This window comes from Dryobates pubescens, chromosome 14 (assembly GCF_014839835.1).
Source record: "Dryobates pubescens isolate bDryPub1 chromosome 14, bDryPub1.pri, whole genome shotgun sequence".
In the NCBI taxonomy this organism is placed as follows: Eukaryota; Metazoa; Chordata; class Aves; order Piciformes; family Picidae; genus Dryobates; species Dryobates pubescens.
This window is the reverse complement of record NC_071625.1, coordinates 6,045,793-6,065,576: the sequence shown is the minus strand read 5'-3', so window position 1 is coordinate 6,065,576 and position 19,784 is coordinate 6,045,793. Positions and strand designations below refer to the sequence as shown.

Genomic DNA, 19,784 nt, shown 5'->3' with positions numbered 1-19,784 from the left:
AAGTTCCTATAAGAAAATGATGCAAATGCATTATTTCCTAGCTTATATATTGTCAGAATAATGTAAGATCTGATGTGATGATCTCTTTTGAAGAGGCTTGGTGCTGAAAGAATCTTCACCAGAAGTTCAGTTAACTTGGATATGGTTCCAACATTTATAGAACAAACATACTCCTTTTCTAAGTCAATATTCCAGTTTTATCTCCTCTCTCACTGAGATGTTTTCTGTCTCTGCTCCCTTTCCTTCCTTTTCCCTTTCCCAGTGCATTTCCTTACAAAGCAATGCAGCTGTTCAGGATGGTGTTTTCTTTCACTGAGGCTGCTATACACAGGGAATACTTCATCCTTGAAACACCCAGAGCCTGTGGCCAGGCTGTTGCTGTGTTTAATCAAAATGGCAACAGTTAGTCTTCAGAGAAAGCACTGGCATGATTCAATTCTAGTATAGAATAAACCAGATGAGCCCTGATGCTTATTTGCTGTCCCAGCCTTTGTGTTGCAGTGGGTGGCAGTGCATGTAAGATCTGACATCACTGTCTTTTCCCTCCACACAGTTCTGCTGAAACCAAGCAAAGTAAACAGTTCTCAAGGTGGTGTCTGTTTAAATGGATTACACTTTTTCAACTGTTTTGGGGTAGGAGATGGGGGGGTGGTGTTTTTCTCTAGCTGTGTTAAGTATTTTTGTTAAGTAATTTGAATTTCTGTGCCTAGTTTGTAAAAGAAACAGACAACGAGGTTCGCATGCGACTGCTGCAGTTTGTCACTGGCACTTGCAGATTACCGCTGGGTGGATTTGCTGAACTCATGGGTAAGTGAAAGGTGACCACATCTATTATACTGTAAGTGTTCCATTTGCAAATGACCCATGCTGCCAGTGTACAGAAAACAGAGACTTCATGTAGATTGGCTTGCATCTGGAAGGGCTTTTATATCATCAGAAAGCCTGTGAATGCAGTTCTAAATGCTTAGGAAATGAGCTTCTTTCTGTGAGAAGAATGTTCATAGTCACTTAACAATGAGCTTCTAGTAAGCTTTGTATGTTTATATAGCATGTGTGCTAACTGGAGGAACAGATTGCATTTTTCTAAATCTTCTTTTCTAGGAAGTAATGGTCCTCAGAAATTCTGCATTGAAAAAGTTGGTAAGGAAACCTGGTTACCAAGAAGTCACACTTGGTGAGTTGGTACATGTAAACTTTCTGTAAGTGCCATGGACTCACTTGAGGGAAGGGATGTCATCCACAAGGATCTTGACAGGCTTGAGAAGTGGGCCAGTGACAGCTGCATGAGTTTCTACAAGTTGAAGTGCAAGGTCCTGCATTTGGGTCAGGCCAGTCCCAGACAGAAATATAGGCTGGGTGGAGAGTGGGCTGACAGTAGCTCTGAAGAAAGAGACTTGGGTGTATTGATGAGAGGCTCAACATGAGCCAGCAGTGGCAGTGGATCTTAGGAAGAAGTCTGCATTATGAGAGTTAATGAGACTGGAATAAGTTGCCATGGGAAGTTGTGGATGCCTCCTCCCTGGAGGTGTTCAAGGCCAGGTCGGATGAAGCCTGGAGCAACCTGGTCTACTGGGAGGTATCCCTGCCCATGTTGGGGAGGTTGGAGTAGATGATCTCAGATTCTTTCCAACCTAAGCCATTCTGAGATACTATGATTTAGTTGTTCTCTCGTCTGGTCTTGCATTTGCCACATCAAATGAAACCTAATTTGAATTGGTTTTCCAGCTCCATCTTCAGCTTGTTCAATTGCTCTGACAGTGTTTGAAAACTCTTCTGGTTGCCCTATTCTTAGATTTTGCTACTATTTGTCAGTGGTGGATCTGTCAAAAGTATGATAACATACTTCTTGCACAGAAGTGAGAGGTGTTTCCCTAATTCTAAGTACATTAAATAGATGAACTAAGGTCCTGTTAGTATTAGGTGCTAGATGCACTTGTTGTACAGCGACTTTATAAAAGATAAATGCATAGTCATGAGAAAAAGCAGTGTGAAAGAAATGACAGCAGACATTCAAACCAAGGATTGCATAGTCAGGAATGCAGTTACTTTTACCTGCCAGGCTTCACCCTGTTACTGGCTTGGAATTCCTACACCAAACTGGTGCTGCAGGTACACAGATCAGTTTGCTGTACACACAGTGTGCCAATTGCAAACGCCTTGTGACACTAACATTCCTCATGCTCTAAACTACTCCATTTCACCACCTTCTCTGCCAGCGCTGATTTTTCAAGTGATGATTGCAAGAGCTAAGCATTTCTCTAAGATAGTTTTAAGGAAGACATGGAATGAAATAGAATATTGGCAGAAGTATTTTTGGGCAGTTTAGAGAGGACAAATCTCAACCTTATATGCAGGCATGTGTAGGAAGGAAAGAAATTCAGCCTTTTCATGCTCTTCCTGGGGTTTAGAGATAGAGTAGAATAGAATAGGGTAGAAAAGAATAGACCAGGTTGGAAGAGACCTTCAAGATCATCGTGTCCAACCTATCATCCAACACCACCTAATCAACTAAACCATGCAACCAAGCACCCTATCAAGTCTCCTGCTGAACACCTCCCACCTCCTTGGGCAGCCCATTCCAATGGGCAATCACTCTCTCTGTGTAGAACTTCTTCCTAACCTCCAGCCTAAACCTCCCTTGGTGCAGCTTGAGACTGTGTTCTCTTGTTCTGGTGCTGGTTGCCTGGGAGAAGAGACCAACCTCTGCCTGTCTACAACTTCCCTTAAGGTAGTTCTAGAGAGCAATAAGATCTCCCCTAAGTCTCCTCTTCTCCAGGCTAAGCAACCCCAGCTCCCTCAGTCTCTCCTCATAGGGCTTGTGTTCCAAACCCCTGACCAACTTTGTTGCCCTTCTCTGGACACGCTCCAGCAAGTCAACATCCTTCCTAAACTGAGGGGCCAAGAACTCAAAGTCAGATGGCCTTAAACTGTAGAATAGAATAGAATAAACCAGGTTGGAAGAGACCTTCAAGATCATCATGTCCAACTGGTGAACATTTCCTTTCCTGAGTCTTACATTTGCCTGACTGTAGTCTTCAGAGGTTCTATCTGATGTGATAGCAGTCTTTAGTTTCTTTTCTTTCTTGCATATTCCACTCAAACTCTGTCTGGTTTTGCTGCTCATAGAAAATGTCAAGGTGGTGAGATTGCATTGATCACTATTTCTGCATTTCTAATGGTTAGATCAGAACATGTTGGACTTCTGCTGTACAGGTTGAGTTCTGCAGTGCTCTACATGGGATTGAGATAAATGTAACACTTGATAATTGGTTGTTTTTTTTTTTATATTTCTCTTTGTCTGCTCAGTTTTAATCGTTTGGATTTGCCACCATATAAAAGCTATGAACAACTGAAAGAGAAGCTGCTCTTTGCCATTGAAGAAACAGAGGGATTTGGTCAAGAGTAGAAGTGGCTTCTAGTCACAGAGGAGATCTTGCATAATGAAAGGCCCAGCCAAGTAAAATTGCACACTTAATTGTATATAAGCTTTTTGTTCTGTACAGTGATCTTTCTGGAACTCTAAAGTATAATTGTTCTACGTTCTTCCACAAAGATATGCAAAACAGTTCAGCCTTTTCTACTTTTATTTATTGCCCTTCCAAAAGACAAGACAAACCCCTCAAATTTTGAAAGCAGACAAGAGACTTATTTAAAATATATATAAAAAATATAAATATATATACTAATAGGCTCTAGTTTTATAGAGCTTTAAGTGTATGAACAGTTGCAGCCATTGAAAAGGGCCTGGATTTGCTTTATCTTGGCTTGATTATTCAGAAAAAAAAAATGTTTAAACTGCTCTGTGTTCTTTCTTAAGAAACATCTCCAAGTTTGTTTTATTGCATGGCTGTTCTAAAAGGTGTTAAAGGCTTAGGCCAAATGTATCCTAAATATGTAGAAAGATGCTGCTGGTATTTGAGACGACAGAACATGTTGTTCTGTCAGTTTAATTTTTTTAATACATAAATAGCTGATAGATCCCTCTACTGATGTAGCCAAGGTCATGAATAAAGCCTTTACTACTTGCACAAGAGTCATGTACAATAAGATGAATGTGTTTTAACGTTGAAAGGAACTGGTGCCACTGTTCTGACTTGTTATGGGAGCTGAACAGAATATTTTAATTCGTTTGGGCAGCATTGAAATTTGTTTACATATTACCTTGGGTTATTACCACGAGGGTGTTAGGTAATCTTCAAAGAAAAAAAAAGAAGTAACAATAAAAGAGAAAATATTACACATTCTCTCCTTGGTCTGGTGTCTCACAGGTTTCTTTTTTCTTCTTTTTGTCTTCTTTTTTTTTTTGTTGTTGCTTCCCTTTTCAGTCGGTGATGTCCTTTTTACAGCTTTGTAGAGTATATTAATGTACACTGAACTATAAGGGTATACAGAAGGTAATGTGAACATTGCTGCTTCCTGTGTTCATGTTCAGTTTCAGCTATTGGATCTAGTAAACCTGAATAAAATGAAAGTTACATCAGCTTTGCACAGATAAAAGCATTCTTTGGGTATCACATACTCTCAAATTTCTTTAGTTCTTACAGAAATTCAGATGTACCTGAATTAAGGATGTCTGAAACCTGTTGCTGGTTTTATGTAGGTCAAGTTTGTCCTAAGTGCCCAGTAATATAGAGCCACTTAAAAATGAGCTTGGTTGGCACTGAGGGCATTTGCTGAACTGCAAAGATGTGTTTTAAAAAGCAAAGAATTGACATTTCGACGCCTTATTCATGTGAATGAGATCAAATGTGATTTTTAGCAAACTGTTCCTCCTTATTGGAGTCAAAACATGTTTAACATCACCATTTGTATTATGCTTTAAATACTAACTGTAAAATTCATTGCATTTAACTTAGAATTTTCTATGGACACGACAGGTTTCTTAGAATAGAATTAAAACCACTTCTGTAATGTATGGGATTGCACTGTTAAAAGTGTACATGCAGGAAAAAAGAGCTCTATCTGCTTGTGTATCTTTCCAATACAGCAACTTTATTCTGCTGAATTTTATTTTTCTACATATTGGATTCTCTCAAGGCCTTGGAAGCTCTGCACATGGCATACTGTGGAGCTGTAACCTCTACCTGGCTATGGTAACGGCGGTGGTGCAAGGGGCCCAACAGACCGCTAGCTTACAGGAACGGGTTTTTCATACTACACCAAATATCTTCTGTACAATCATGCTCATAAATAACAGCATTAAGTTAATTTGGAGTGCAAATTCGTTTAAATTCTGACCAGGTTGGGTTAGAATGGAGGAGCTTTGGGAAAAACAAACAAAACCCCCACACCAACCAACCAACCACAAATCAAAAACCAAACCAACATCACAAACAGCCCTGTTAGAAGCTGGGCAACAGAGGCACGCGTGGCTTGTCCGGCTGACAGCGAGGAGGGGAGGGCTAAATGTTACAGAGTTGAACTTCACGAATTTGCACTAATGAATGGCTTGGTGACTCACTACCAACTGCTGAATTTTGTGAATCTGTGAGTAAGTGAACAAAATAATAATAAAAACAGCACATCACAAGAATGTAGTTGCTTTATTGTTCTAATTGGAGCTGCGATATCTGCAATAGTTTCTTCTGTGTCTAAGGGTCAGTGAGCAAGGGAAAAAACCAACCCAGTGGCTTTCTGTACGTGGTGTATCCTCGATTAAGTGGTTACAAAAGACTGACTGGAAGCATGGCTCTTGAGAAACAAAACCAAACACAATGACTTAAATGCTCGTGTCAAGTTTACTTGGACTGCCTGGGAACGTCAGGAACGCTGCATCGCCACATTTCCTCTGCCCGTTTGCATTCCTCCTGTACATGAGGGGCAGGAGGAAGAGGCAAAAGCAGCAAATGTTGGAGATCAGAGGGAATACTACTTGAAGGAGCTACTGTGTAATTGATGGTTCCATTTGCCCCTTTCTTCCTGCAAGTGGGTCAGCTGCTTTTCAGTAAATACTCAACAGTCTTAACTTGGTCCCTGCATGGCCTTCCTCTGTGCAGAGCCATTTCTGCAGTAGAAGGGGCCTTCTTCCACAAAGCTACTGGAAGTGTGGTAGATGTTTTTGCAGTGGCTGAATGTGGAACATTTGAAGAATCTTTAAAACATTACATTATCCACTCTAGGACTCTGACCAATGTTTGAGACTTTAATTTTGATGCTCTACTAATAGCAGAAAAGTAATTATTTTACCCTAAGTGGAGAAAAACATCATGTAACTAGTTTCATGAGCTGAGGCTAGAATTACAGCTCTCCAGTCTCTTAGCTGTAGGTTTTTACTACTGACTTGGCACAAGCCTGGTTTTAGTCTTAGCAATTCAGACTTCATCTTTCTCATGTGGATTGCAATATCCTATTCTATTCAAGTATATACTGGCTATTTATAGTTAGTCTGTTGTAGGTTGTAAGACTCTCCTGGCACTAGCAAGCGTATTTGACCACTTACCATGTTTTCATTATTGCATCCTTTTTCTGTTTGGTAAGGCTGTGAATATTTTCTGTGCTAGATATCTAACTTAGTTTGTTATTTCCAGTGAAAGTTCCTGCTGAAAGAGCAAGAACAAGAAAGTTTTGGTTTATGACTGCAGAGAGCTTCACACTGCACATGCTGGTCTCGCCCTTGAGGATTTTTTTACATGTTCCCTATTTCCCTTGTTTTTTAAACCACACCACCTTTTGCAGTCAAACATTAGCATTGCAGTGGAAGAGAAAAGTGCACCTGTGAAGAGAAATCTGTAGGAGCATCTCCTCATGTGAACAGTGCTCTTGTAGGCCTTTGGAACCCTCCCCCCCAAGAAAGAAAACTTGCAGGTTTATTGTTATACTGTGGCCCTGTAGCTTTCCCACAGCTTGTGTTAGTCATGTTTCTTACTGTTCCTCAGATGAGACAGGGAGCAGAACCAGCATTAAAAGAAAAATTAAGTAAAACCCTTTTACTCACTCTCCCTGCACAAGCCCTTCCCTCCAGCACCTTCCCTGCTTTTCCAGGATACCCTTTAGTCCCTGTAATCAACAGAGAGAATCACACAATGAAAGAGAGACAGAGAGCAGGTTTACACTGCATTTTTATTAACAGCTTTAATGAACCAAAGAACTCTTTGAGGTCGTCTTCCCATGCTGCTCAACCCTGAAGCACTGAATTTCCATTATCTTGTGTCTTGTTATATAGAATTAAGCAACTCCAAAGCTTCTTTCTGTACCTGGAATAAATAAATGTACTCTTGTAACAAAAGAATGCCAGACAGCTACAGGTTTCTCTAGCAGAATTTGCTATGCAGGCACCCAAACATTTCACTGCAGTCTGTAAATTCAGAACCCTCCTAAGACTAGTCATGTTTCTTCTGGAGTTCAAGATGGTCAACACATGAAACATGAGTAGGAATCAAACCACTTAAGCCTGTGCCTTCCATGTAATTTGTTTACTACATCTAATAAGTTGATTTGCTGTAGTCCAATAGTAGCAAGAAGTTGTCCTCTAGGGATTTCAAAACTGGACAGTGCCTAAGGGAGTGCAAGAAGGCTGCTTCTGAGACTCCTCTGGCTTAGGCATTCCAGGTAAACTCTAATAAACTTGGAATATTACCTTAAACATCTAGATTTAAAAGAAAGGCAAAGTAAAAAGCCAACACACTTCTGGTCCTGACGGACCAAGCAGTGTGGACAATGCCAGCCAGCCACTGCAGACTGCAGCAAGTGTTCAGGAAACCTACTTCTGCCTACCTCTGCCAAACACAAAGACAGGAATTCCAATTCCTTTGCACAGGCCAGTTTTCCTTCTTAGTGCACTACTGACTGTAGCTTCCAATGGATTTTACATTTTATGCATTCACCCAGAGAGTGGAGAGAATACGAGCACCTCTGCTAGCTCAGCAGCTCTACGCCCTTCTAGGAGTTAAGCAGGTGTCTGTACCAGGAGACCAAGCATGGCTGCAGCAAATACTAAGTCCCTGCAGGCACTTTCAGTGTGGTTTCTGGAGAAAGGCAAGCTGTGAGTAACTGTCAGAAGAAGTGACCGATTTCATACATACCTGGGACCACTTTAGGCTATTAAATTCCTATACATTTTGCAAAGCAGTAGAGGATAGGAAGCCTTAGTCATATTTCCATTGAAAGAGACTATTGAAGGACCTTGCTTTTGGGAAAAACAGTTTGAGCCTTACCAGAAAAATCTACAGAGGGAAACCTCAGTAGTAGGTTTTCTGAAGTGTGAAGTGCAAAATCCTACCAGGAGGTTCAGGGTGTCACACTACATTTGGATGTTTTCTGTAATGCTTACTGCCACTTAACACACTATGAATGAGAGGTCAAGCAACTGTAAGAAAAACCCATTGGAAATCAGACTTTGTTAGTTCTGTTGTCAGTAGGATTGTTTATGAAAGATAGCTGCAATTGCTGTAGTTTGCATTGAAGGCAGTACCAGGTGTGAACACATTGAACGGATTACCTTTCCTAGAACCATTCTGTGTGGGTTTAGGTAGGAAGCAGGAGCCTGCCCCTCCAAGCCAGGATCCTTCTAAGCAGTTCAAAGGGTAATTAAGTGCTTCACATCACCTAACATTGGAGAGGTGCTTTCAGAGATACATTACTGCCCTTTGTCTCAATTCAGATAGTCTGAATCTCTCCTTAGGAGCTGAAAAGGATGACAATTTTCATAGATCTAGCAGGTTTTTGATACATCCTTGCTTTTTTCTTCTTCCTGCTTTATGTTTTTTAGCTCTCCCAAATTTTAGGCATGTGAAAAGAGAACCTCTGGTCACACAGTGGTCAGCAGGTGCCTGCCTTCATCTCCACCACAGTTAAAACAGGGTTGTTGTTAGCACCACAAAAACATGAAGGTAGAAGAAAGATCGCTACTATAAGCAGGATATTTCTAACCCCTGCATTCAGAGCCAGTTACCATCGTACCAGAATTTTTTGGTGTCTGGGTGTGATCCTGGACTGTGGTGCTGAACTACCATTTGCTCTGAGTTAACTTCACAAAACACTCCACTGCCATGACATCACAGGTGTTGGTTGCAATCTAGGGCTGTACTACTACACTTCCGAACTTCCTACCTGTTTGTCCTCTTCTGTGTGTGCAGGATAGTCCTTTGCTTTGCTTAGCCACAGCAGAGCCAACTTTTTGTTGTTTAACTTCAAGTATGTCTTCCCCAAAAAGAGCAAATTTTTGCTATAGAAGTTTGGGTCAGCTGTGGAGACAGAAGAAAAAAAACCTTCAAATAGGAACAGGCAGCACACTAACACTGAAGCCAATATAGAGTGCCACTTCTTTAAGTATTGTGGAAAAGATGAACAGCACTTGGGTTTGGTTCAGAATGAAGCCAGTGTAAAACTTGACAGTTGCTAGATTTTGGTCTCATACACAGCTCCATAAGCTAGCAAACAACAAAACTAGATTCCTCACAGAGAATTAAGGAGTGAACATAGTGCAGAACAGCTTGGCTTTGCAGATGCTTTGCTTTTCTGGACCCAGTAGGTGCAACAGGCAACGCACTCAGCTTAGGAAGTACAGGCAGGGAAATGGAGGGCCTATTTCCTAGCTTCAGGCCACAGGCACAGCTTTCTTGCTTCAAAGGAAGAAAACTTAAAACTGCGTGTACCCACATGTAACTGTTCATAAGAAACTGCTTTTAGAAAGCATGCTTTGGCTGTTGGTTGTTATTAAAGATTGGTCTTGCCTACTATTGCTACTAAACCACAGGCTCTCTGCTGCTGGATCTAAGGTCCACATTCAAAACATGCAGAGGAGTTTTACAGGCAGATTTGGAGATCATCCACAGTTTGAGCTCACAGCTGCATTACTTGACACCCCAGGGAAGACACACAACAAACTTTTAACTTCACTGATTTAACTGTGCACAGCTTTTTCATAGAACACTGTCTGCCCTTGTCTGCCTTTGTCTCTCAGCCAGTCACTCTTGCGTACGGCTTCACTCTTGGAGAAATAATAGGCCCATATTTTCTTTTACATGTGGACAGTTTTACTGCCAGTTAGATTGGCAATCTGATCCAAATAGCTTCTGAAATCATAAAGTCTGCTTTCTCTGTTATTCCATTTAGGATACAGAGGACTTTTGTCCTTGATGAAAATTAAGGAAAAGGACTATAAATTGCCCTTTTTTTGCATGCTTCTTTCCCCCCAGCATTACTGTTGAATGAAGAGCATTACTGTTGAGGGAAGAGCATTCTTTTACTAATAAAGATGCAAACTTCACTTATAACACTTACTCTGAATAAAAAAAAGCTGAAGTAGCTTGAGTAGCTATGGTGAAACATTCCAATCTAACAGGCCAGGGTGCCAGCTACCACAACAAGCTGACAGGCTTATCAGGAGACCATATGCTATTAAGATAGCACTGAAAGTGGGAGGTTTAGCACAAGTCAAAGATAACCGTTCTGTTCAAAAAAGCTAGAAGTGTTACCTTCCTCTGCCATATGGAAGTAATGAAGAGCCTGCAAAAGATAAGGTTGTCTTTAACATTAAGAATAAACTAAACACAGTAGTCAAACTAAAGCCTTATGTGCACGCTTAACAGAGCTGAAGGACTTCCTGCCCACAATCTGATCGTTATTAATTGCAGCATACTACTGATGGTTCTCAGGCTTGAGAGGTGCCATCAGATTTGACATCTTCCCAACAGAGCTGGGACTTACCCAGCGACTCCCCACCACTTCCTTTGTGAATACATGTATTTGTCCCTAGCAAACTGGATCACGGTTTTCCACTCTTTAACTTGCCAAGGTCATTGTGAATTTGATTTCTACCACTCATCAGATCTGCAGTTTCCCCCAGCCAGCTCTCATGTATAAATGTGATAGATGAAATGAATCTTGTGATTCAGGTCATTAATGTTGGCAAACACTTCAGGGAGAACCTATTCCTGCAGAGCACCAGCTAGTATCCTCTTACATGAGAATAAACCTTTATCAAATCTGGACACATTTTTCAACTAGTTTCACATCCTGCATGAGAAATTTCTTCTCTCTTCCTGATGCTATTAGTTGGGGGCAAAATACTATCAGAAAACTTAACAGCATAGATGTTTCTACAAAATATATTTGGTACTGAACCTGCAGAAGCCTCATCACTATGGCTCAGCTACTGCTTTGCTTCTTCAGCTACCTTAAGAGCTGCAGAACACAGCTGGGACTGGCAGGGTTCTTCAGGTTTCACAACCCTCACTGACAACTTGTATTCTTCCCAGAGTGTTTTTTTTTGGGAATACTGACAAACTTCCATTCCATTAAAAATGTTATTTCTTTTTCAATCAGAGCTTAAATTGCTTTCTCTGTAACAGCCAGAAGCTTTCAGCAATTACTTTCGAGTGGTTTCTCCCCACCCCTCCCCAAGAGATCAAAATAGTGGGCCAGTTGTTGATCTAAACAAACCAAGATTCAAACAGCTGCAGTGAACTTTCCTAGTACCTATTTATTTTCATGTTTTGTGCAAGCGTTTAAATAAGCTGCATTCTGTGCTAGACACCCTGTGTGATACACATCTGGATGATGCATTACAAGGTGTATGGCAGCAGGAATTTTCCCAGCAAAAAGGGAAAAAAATACTTTCAACTGAAAAAACCCAACACCACCTCCACTATATGCAGTCAGCAGATGAGAAGATATTTGTCTGTGTTAAGTAAAGCAAGCTGTTGCTTCCTGCATTTAATATTAAGGGGGGGGAGAATCTAATGCTCCTGTCAAATACCTGGCATAACATCCACCATATCAATCAGCACTGGGGATAGTACATTCTCCACAATAGATCATACTAGTAAATACAAGCTAGGTAACATATAGCTTGTTATTTGCTGCTGCACAAAGTACATAGAATAATTTTTGGTATTCTGTGTGTGCTGCAGCTGAAAAAAAAGACTTTGTTTTGTTTTGGGTATCACTCACTGTCCTGTTACACTCTCACTTTATTAAAGACAACTGTACACTCACAAGTCGATGCTTATTCCATGAGCAGATGTCAGCGTTGTCAGGAAAAATCAGTTAAAGTGTAGCAGTGGCTTTGTGGGGACAGTATTAATCTGTGAAATATTTGCATATTGTACCTCTTGAAATGTGGAGGTTGGTGGTGTGGCAAATAGTGTTGCAGCTATTTTTCTTTGGTACCATGGCATTTCGGCAAAGGAGTAACACCTGCAGCAAAAGGAGACATCGGTCTGTACCCTTCGTGTTTTTCTCTGGGTTTTGACTCACATTGTAACCTTTTGGATGTCAGAACTGTTGTTTCCAGGACTCACAACAACTCCAGCCACATTGCAGTATCTGTGAGCAAGTCCTTGTAACTGCACAACGAAACAGCAAGAGGGTTGAAGCTGCTGTGTACCTCTACTAAAGGAGCCTTGGGTTGTCTTTTCTGCTACTACATTAGACAAAACTGGGGACAATTAACCATGAGACGGCTTTGGAGCTTGGATGACTTTAACAATTGATGTGTATTTGATATTGTTCTGGCATATTTGCAAAACCAGGGCACAACTGAGTAATGTCATTGCCTTACCTCAACGCTACCTTGTTTTTTCTTACTTATTAACATAAAGCAGATCTGCAGTACAGTCCTGAGAGACTCTGATCTATAAGAATGAAAATAAACCCAAGAATCAAACCACTGTTCTAAGCTAGGCATTCTACATGGCTTTCCTAGCCCCTAAACTACAAAGCTTATCTCAGAGATGCTGAAAAGAGTAAAGATTTGTTAAGTATTTCAAATAGGCAGAACATTCCAGGTGGAAGTGCTGAACAATACTATTCATTTCAGTAACCCCCTACCAGGAGTACAAAGTAACAGTCCCTGTGTAGATGCAAACATGGAAGTGTTTGGAAGAGAGGGTGGCGAGGCATGGAATGTCTGAGCTATGATTCTGTCCTCAGATGCACCTGATCAGAAATGCCAATCAAAGAGTTTCAGTTCAGGATAGATGAGAAAGAGAAAGGAGAAGAATCCTCAAGAACTGTCTGACACCAAGTCCCAGTTCCAGATGAAGATGTTGTGGGATTCAATAATATTTAAATATACAATGATTAAATAATAAGCAACAATAATCTCACATTTCTGATAATATTTTCTAATGTTCCTTAGGAATGATGTCTTCAACATTTTCCAGAACAAGTTTACTATCTCAAAACAGCCCTTGAGGCTCAGTCAGTTGGTAGCACAAACTTCTGTTTAGAAATTTGGACCGTTGCAGTTGTTGGGCCACGTGGGGATGAGTGGTGGACACTGAAAAACCCAAGTAAGTTTGTGAACACACAAAAAACTGTGGAGCAACAGATAGTAGTTTACTCCAATACTTGAGAGTCCAGAAAAGAAAACACAGAGAAAGCTCTGTGGTTTATAGTATTGTTTTCCTAATCTACAAATACACTGGCTTTATTTGTTTTCACTCTCTCAATCTTACACTGGAGATTTCCTGTAAAGCAATGTAGCAGCTTTGGTCTCTCAGACAAATAGCCAGAACTGCTGTCTGGAGTCTTTCAGTAACACATAAAAAAATACTGCTTTCAACCACACTGTATCCACAGAATGCCCTGGTCAGGATGAACAGCTGTTATTTCCAGTGCCTCTGCCTGCTCACCAACAGTCACTTAGTTACAACTTCACCCAGCAATTCAAGTTCAGAGCCCTTTGTTAACACACTTGTAAGATGCCTTTAATAAATGTAACTTTTAAAATATAGTGTCATGACAGTTAATGATGGAATTATTTTAGGAACACACCTCACTTTTGGTAACTTTCCACTACATTCAGATTAAATTGCAGCCTCCACTGAAGTTCAGTGTTAAGTTCACTGTTGAGCTTTGTCTCCAGTCACACCAGGAGAAAAAAAACACAATAGCACTCAGTCTCTGATGTCTGCTATGGAAACATGTCTACAAAGTGAGTTTGTAATAGTTATGTACAGTAAAGCAAATAAATTGACTTAACAACTCTTTTTCATCTTTGTGAACAGCCAGATTTTGCCAAAACATGATGCCCCCCTCCACTATTTTTTTCCCCATGTTTGCATCAACTAACTACAAGCCACTAATTTATTCCAAGGTGTTCAGCAACTTAAGCAAGACATCTAATATTCTGGTGCTTTCCTCTGCCACATGCTAACTTTAGTTTGAAAATATACCTTACCAGATGCCTATAAGATGGATTGTTGTTGCATCTTTAGGATTCAGTTCAATGGCTCTCTAGGGAGGAGGGGAAAAAAAATAATTACAAAAATCACAAGACAAGAAGTTGTTCTTCCACAATTGGATTAAAATACACTTTAACAGATTTGTTATCCTACTATTAAAGCCAATGTGCAGAATTTCATGGCAGTGCAGTATTTATTCAGTGCACAACCCAAATCATCTCACCCCCAAAAAATGGGGGTCAGATTTCTAAGCACTTCTGTTTAGCAGGTCATTAAGAATTTCACAAGAGACTTGGCATGTTCAGATTTTGAGATGTCCTTTATCTTCTCTGGAATTTATCCTTTACTGCTACACACTCCACACAGGCACACATCCATTCTCGACAGCACAGTTATGTTTTATTTAGTCCTAAAAGGTGTTAAAAGCATTTCAGCTATTTCATATCTCCATTCTATGTGGACTTTGTTTGCTGCAGGAGATAATTTGTACTCCTTGTTGCTGTGGCATTCAGGACTGTTACAATAACCCAGAAAAGCAAAGTGGCACCAGGAGAGTTGAACGGAAGTACACTTGCAGATTTCAGCCCAAACCCACTTCTCAGCTGTCAAACACTGTTCTACATAGTGGATGCATTAATGCTTCTGTATGCAAAAGCTGTTTGCATTACCTGGAAGTGTTCTTTGATAATAATGGCATTTCCAATTTTAGTCTTGATTCCTTCAAAATCTCCAACATCACTGAGGCAAATTCCATACCACTGTAATTCAAAGAACAAAAATAAAACATTCAATACAACCTTACAGCTATTTAATAGCAAATAAAAAGCAACCCTGCAACAACACGAGATCAGAGCTGCTGCCACCATGACAACTGGCAACAAGTAAAAATCCTTTATTATGAACAGCTCAGGCAGCATCAGAGCAACCTTCTGCTCTGCATGTGTAAGGGAATCAATGTCCTCTTGTCCAAGATACCAACACAACTGCCTACACCGCTTCCTCTGTCCGTGAGAGAAGCAGCACAAAAAGAGCAAAACAAAACCAGAGCCTGAAATATTTCCAGGGAAACTCTACAGACCTACTAGTGTGCAGAGAAAGTGTGCTGTATGCAGGGCATACACAACAGGTTTAAGGGTGCATCAGAGAAAGAGGAACTCATTACATCAGCTATAAGCAATCTGATCAGTCACCTCTTTTTCAAGCTCCCACACACATTTAACCAGTTCCTGTTTCCTGTAAAGAAAAAAAGTTAGCTGCAAAAGTCTGAACTCTAATCTTGCAAAAAAGTTATGGAGAACTGGAAGTCTCACACATTCTCAACTACAAGGTAAATTATGCTGAAGTTTGCTGAAACAGCAGGTGGCATTTGTTCCAGTTTCCACTGGCAGAAATCAAAGAACAAGATTTCAGTTACTTTGCTTGGCTCACCTTGTGTGCTGCAAAATTGGATTCATTTTTTTCAAGTGCCTTTTTTGCATAGTCAAAGGCTTCATAGGCCAGTTTTCTTTTTTCCTCTGCAGAAGTGCTACTGAGCTGAGCCAGGTCCCGTGATGCCCGTGCCAGCCGCCATAGCAGCTCTGCGTCATTGCTAGTTAAGAACAGAAAACTCTTAGCATTTTAAAGCATTGATGGAAAGAAAGCAAGCAGAGGTCTGACACCACTCTTTCAAGTGGGTGATGAAACAACATTATCTCATCTGTTACTCTAGGCTATCTACAACCCCAAGGTAACAAGCAACAAACCAGAAATTAAAAATATTAAAGAAGCACAAGTTGCTGCTAAACTCAGAGGGTCAACAAATGCCAGTTTTCTTATCTGGAGTAAAACTGAGTGACTGCTAACAGGGCAGCAGCCCTGCCCTACTGAACACAGAACAAGTAGACTCATTTTTCAGCAAAGTCACAAAATGTTAAGTCCTGCTACTCGAGACCATTACTCCTCACAGAATAATTGGCTTAGTTATACACCTCATAGCAAGCTTACACCTGGCTTATTACATGGCGCCCCTTATAGACTAGGGCTTCCATTGAATATCCCGGGCTATATACTCGTGTCACTGGCAAGAATGAGGGGGAGAACACAAACAAACAAAAAGCCCCAAAGAAATGTATAGTAGCGAGAAGCCTTGTCTCCTCCAAACGAATGGACTCTTCTGCATTTTCCTTTAACAGCTTTTCCCACTTTTCCCTTTACAATGTTTTGTGCAGTTAAGACATAACTCCATGAGTAAGGAGCTTTTCCTGTTCAGACTCAATTTCTAACACAACACAAAAGGACAGAAAGAATAGCTAGTCAGCAATGAAAAATACATCAGTCACTCTCAAAAATCTTCCATACCTGACTTCTGGGTACTTTGCTCATTTAGTAGTCTGTAGATGCACCATTAGTTTTTTGTTACTCTAAGAATCCTTTAAAATATGCAAACAAGCAAAAAACTCTCCTTTGGAGGACTGAAAAGCTTGATGGTTAACCCTCACCTTCTACAGCTACCAGTCCTTTCTTCATTCATATTTCCATTAGGAGGAAAAAAATTATGAGTCCTGCTTTCCTACTGACATAAAGGCAAAAGCAAGTTTCTCCAGCACAGCACAATGAGAACATTAGTTGAAAAATTGATAAAGAGGAGCACAGAAGTACCTATCTTTATGCTGAACCAGCAACTCATACAGCTTTTCAGTTTCTCCACTCCCATACAGGTAGTCTGCTTGCTCTATAACCTCTTCCACTTCAGAGGGAATTAAAATTGTGGAAACAGAAGAACAAATTTTATGTAATTAGGACATTATATCATGAACAAGACACTTGAGAGCAAGACAATCTAACTGAAATATGGCCTTTTTAAGCCATTATTCCAAACAACTTACACACACGCACAGCAGGATTGAATAAGCTACATTATCTTGCACATGGAGCTGCAAAACAGCTTCCAGCAAGAGAGTTTTGGCTTTTTAATGGGTTTAAAATTCAACAGCATCTCTCTAGAAGCTATTTGTGGTCATTGTTGTGAAAAGAGCAGGAAAAAGACCCCAAAATAAGTATGACAATATATGACCAGGACAGTAAGCATAGTACAGATCTGAACAGATCTGAGAGTAACAAACCTTGCTCACTAGCATAATTAAATATAACAATAAAAGTAATAATATAAACGAGAAAGAATTCTTCATTCTCAGTATGGTTCCAGAGTTTTGCCAGAATATGACTGCAGATTGAGTAGGTTCCCTAATGCTGCTCAACAAGCCCAGAAGTTTTCTGATGGAAGCCCTTCAGGTTTTCACAAGCATGACTCAAAAAATACATTCCTTTACTGAAACCTTTATGCATTCAAGATATTGAACCCAAAATTAATTCTGCAATCAGATGTGGCTTTCTAGAGTATCAATGTATGAACCATGTGCCCATTGTTCTTAACATACTTGTTTATGGGATATGGTGGCCACATTTCACAGCAGCAGTTTGACTTAGAAGAAAAACAACACTAAAGCTAAACACAAAAGCTTGAAAAGTTCCTACAGTATAAATCACTGAAGACTGGGAGAAGATTCAGGATAATCATTAACTCTGCCATCTCTGGATGTTTTCTATCCACCATTTCAAAGATAAGATAATGGACTTCGGATTTTAGTGTCAAGATTAGCTTCATGGTAGATCTTCAGTATTACTGTCAGTGAACTGCTATGTTTGTTTGTTGAGTCTCCCTGAACACCGCTAACATATCTAATGTTCAGAACTCAAGCTTCTGAACATATTTCCCACCAGATGTTGTCAGTAAATCAAACCTTGAATTTAAATTTCCAAGTTCATTAAAACCTTTATTTATTTAAGAGGATTTTTCAGTTATTTCTTTTTTACTTGTTTTCACCTATTTGCTACTTGTCTTATGCAGAAAGGCAACCAACGTTGTTCTTTTTGGCAACATAAATTGCAGATTCAAGTTAGAGCACTAAAAAAGACCAGAGGCAACTAAGCAGTGTTGTTTATGTTCCTCATGGGCAATTTTCTTACTTGTGCACTAAGTAGCTATCATAAATCTATTCACTGAAACTCCTTTACAGCAAATAAAACAGTTCCTTATCTGTTCAACAGTCTATTGTCTGAATGATTATTCCATAAACACCTACAATGCTCCCCTCTCAGACACAGAAAAACAGGCTCTCTGAACTGACTACTACTTAACCTGTACAATAAGAATACAGGGGTTGAATCTAGATGATCTCTAAGGTCACTTCCAACTTAGACCATTCTATCATTTGAGTTAGGCTCATTCACCATTCAGTTAGGCTTAATTCTCAAAACCCCTTAATTTGCCACATGACAGACAAGTTCTAAGTCTGCAACAGTAGCCCCTTTTAAAATGTTACTCTTTTTCCAGTAGCAAGACTATCTTTATTCAAATCTTGGAAAGGATGTTTTATCACTTTTGCTATTCTTTTCTGGCAGGTAAAGCAATGCTGCTCTTACTCTTTTTCAGCATGACAAAAATACAAGACATTCCTTAATGTTGTCTGAATTGCAACTTCAGTGCTGCTCACCTAGTTTAAATGGGAATCTATGCACTGTGTTCATAATGAAAACCTGTGCTGACTTTGGTCAGCATTCATAACTAAACCAAATCTCTCTCAAAAATAGTAATTTAAAGCTTGGGCAACAAGTTAGTTACCATATACTTTGTGCATCTGTTCCATCCTGGACAGAATGAGCTACTAGATCTGCTTTCAGTGACAACTGAAAAAAATAACTTGTTAAAGTGCTACAAGGCTACTCTGAACCAACTCAAAAGCATCCTGTAATAGAAACACTGCATGCAGTCTTCATGGAGAAAATCAAAAGCATGGTGCCATTTTCCTGTATAAGTCTGCACCTATAAAATTTCAAATTTCACACTAAAATAATGTACATATTTAAAAAAATTGAAAATATTACCTTTGAAACTTGCATGAACCTCACCAAGTCCAGAGATCAGCTTGTGAGCTCCATACACCAAAAAAGACCCCGTTGAAAGTGCAACTCCCCCCTTAAGGCCTTTCCTGAGCACCTGCGTGGGATCATAAAATATGTATTACTGAACAACAAGCAGACAAATGCCAGCTTTTACAAAAATAAGCCAGCCCTTCGCCGCACTTCGTGATGCCGCAGCGCCCACAGCTGGTCCCACCAGCCGCCTCCCTCTCCGCCGGCTGAGGGCCCCGGGCAGACAGCCACGGTATGACCCTACAAAAGGCCGCGACCACCAATCCCCACCCTCCCATGAGCAACAATCCAGTTACCGAGGTCCTGCCGAGGTCGCCCCAGCACCACGGGCTGCCTCCTGCCTCCCACCGGAGCGACCTGCCAAGGCAGGCAGTGCCTCGGCGGAAGGACCTCACCAGCACCCGCGCCGCCATGACAGCAGCTACCCCCAGCGAGCACCGCCCCACACTAGAGGAGGAACCAGTCCATCCCCCAACCTTGCCCGGGCGAGGCGGAGAAACAAGGACAACAGCAGGCTGTTCCGCCTGACAGCCAGATGCCGCTCCAGGTGCTGGCCATTGAGCGACCCCGGGACCCAAGCCACGCCTCGGCCACCGTCCGACCGCCGGTCTCAGCCCTGCAGGGGGGGCGGCTTTGAGGGACACAATGTCTCCGCGCATGCGCCCATTGCCCGCGGCGGACCTG

At 40.8% G+C, this 19,784-nt stretch overlaps 2 protein-coding genes across 6 annotated transcripts in view; one reads left to right on the top strand and one right to left on the bottom strand.

Moving 5' to 3' along the window:
* WWP1 (WW domain containing E3 ubiquitin protein ligase 1) overlaps nt 1-5,275 on the top strand; it is a 56,540-nt gene extending 51,265 nt beyond the window's left edge. For all 5 annotated transcript variants that reach the window (XM_054167419.1, XM_054167418.1, XM_054167417.1 and 2 more), the window contains 3 exons: nt 711-807; nt 1,102-1,174; nt 3,307-5,275. In XM_054167419.1, the coding sequence (XP_054023394.1) occupies nt 711-807; nt 1,102-1,174; nt 3,307-3,406 (270 nt within the window). In that variant the 3' untranslated portion in view covers nt 3,407-5,275. The remainder of the gene's footprint in view (nt 1-710; nt 808-1,101; nt 1,175-3,306) is intronic.
* Nucleotides 5,276-7,047: 1,772 nt separating this feature from the next.
* On the bottom strand, nt 7,048-19,759 carry RMDN1 (regulator of microtubule dynamics 1). The gene is made up of 10 exons (XM_054167547.1): nt 19,397-19,759; nt 19,053-19,164; nt 16,767-16,854; nt 15,558-15,717; nt 14,798-14,887; nt 14,126-14,181; nt 12,051-12,138; nt 10,416-10,446; nt 9,049-9,182; nt 7,048-7,193 (listed from the first exon to the last, which is right to left on the bottom strand). The coding sequence occupies exons 1-10, from the start codon at nt 19,757-19,759 to the stop codon at nt 7,155-7,157; spliced, it is 1,161 nt and encodes a 386-aa protein (XP_054023522.1). The 3' UTR covers nt 7,048-7,154.
* Between the last annotated feature and the right edge of the window lie 25 nt (nt 19,760-19,784).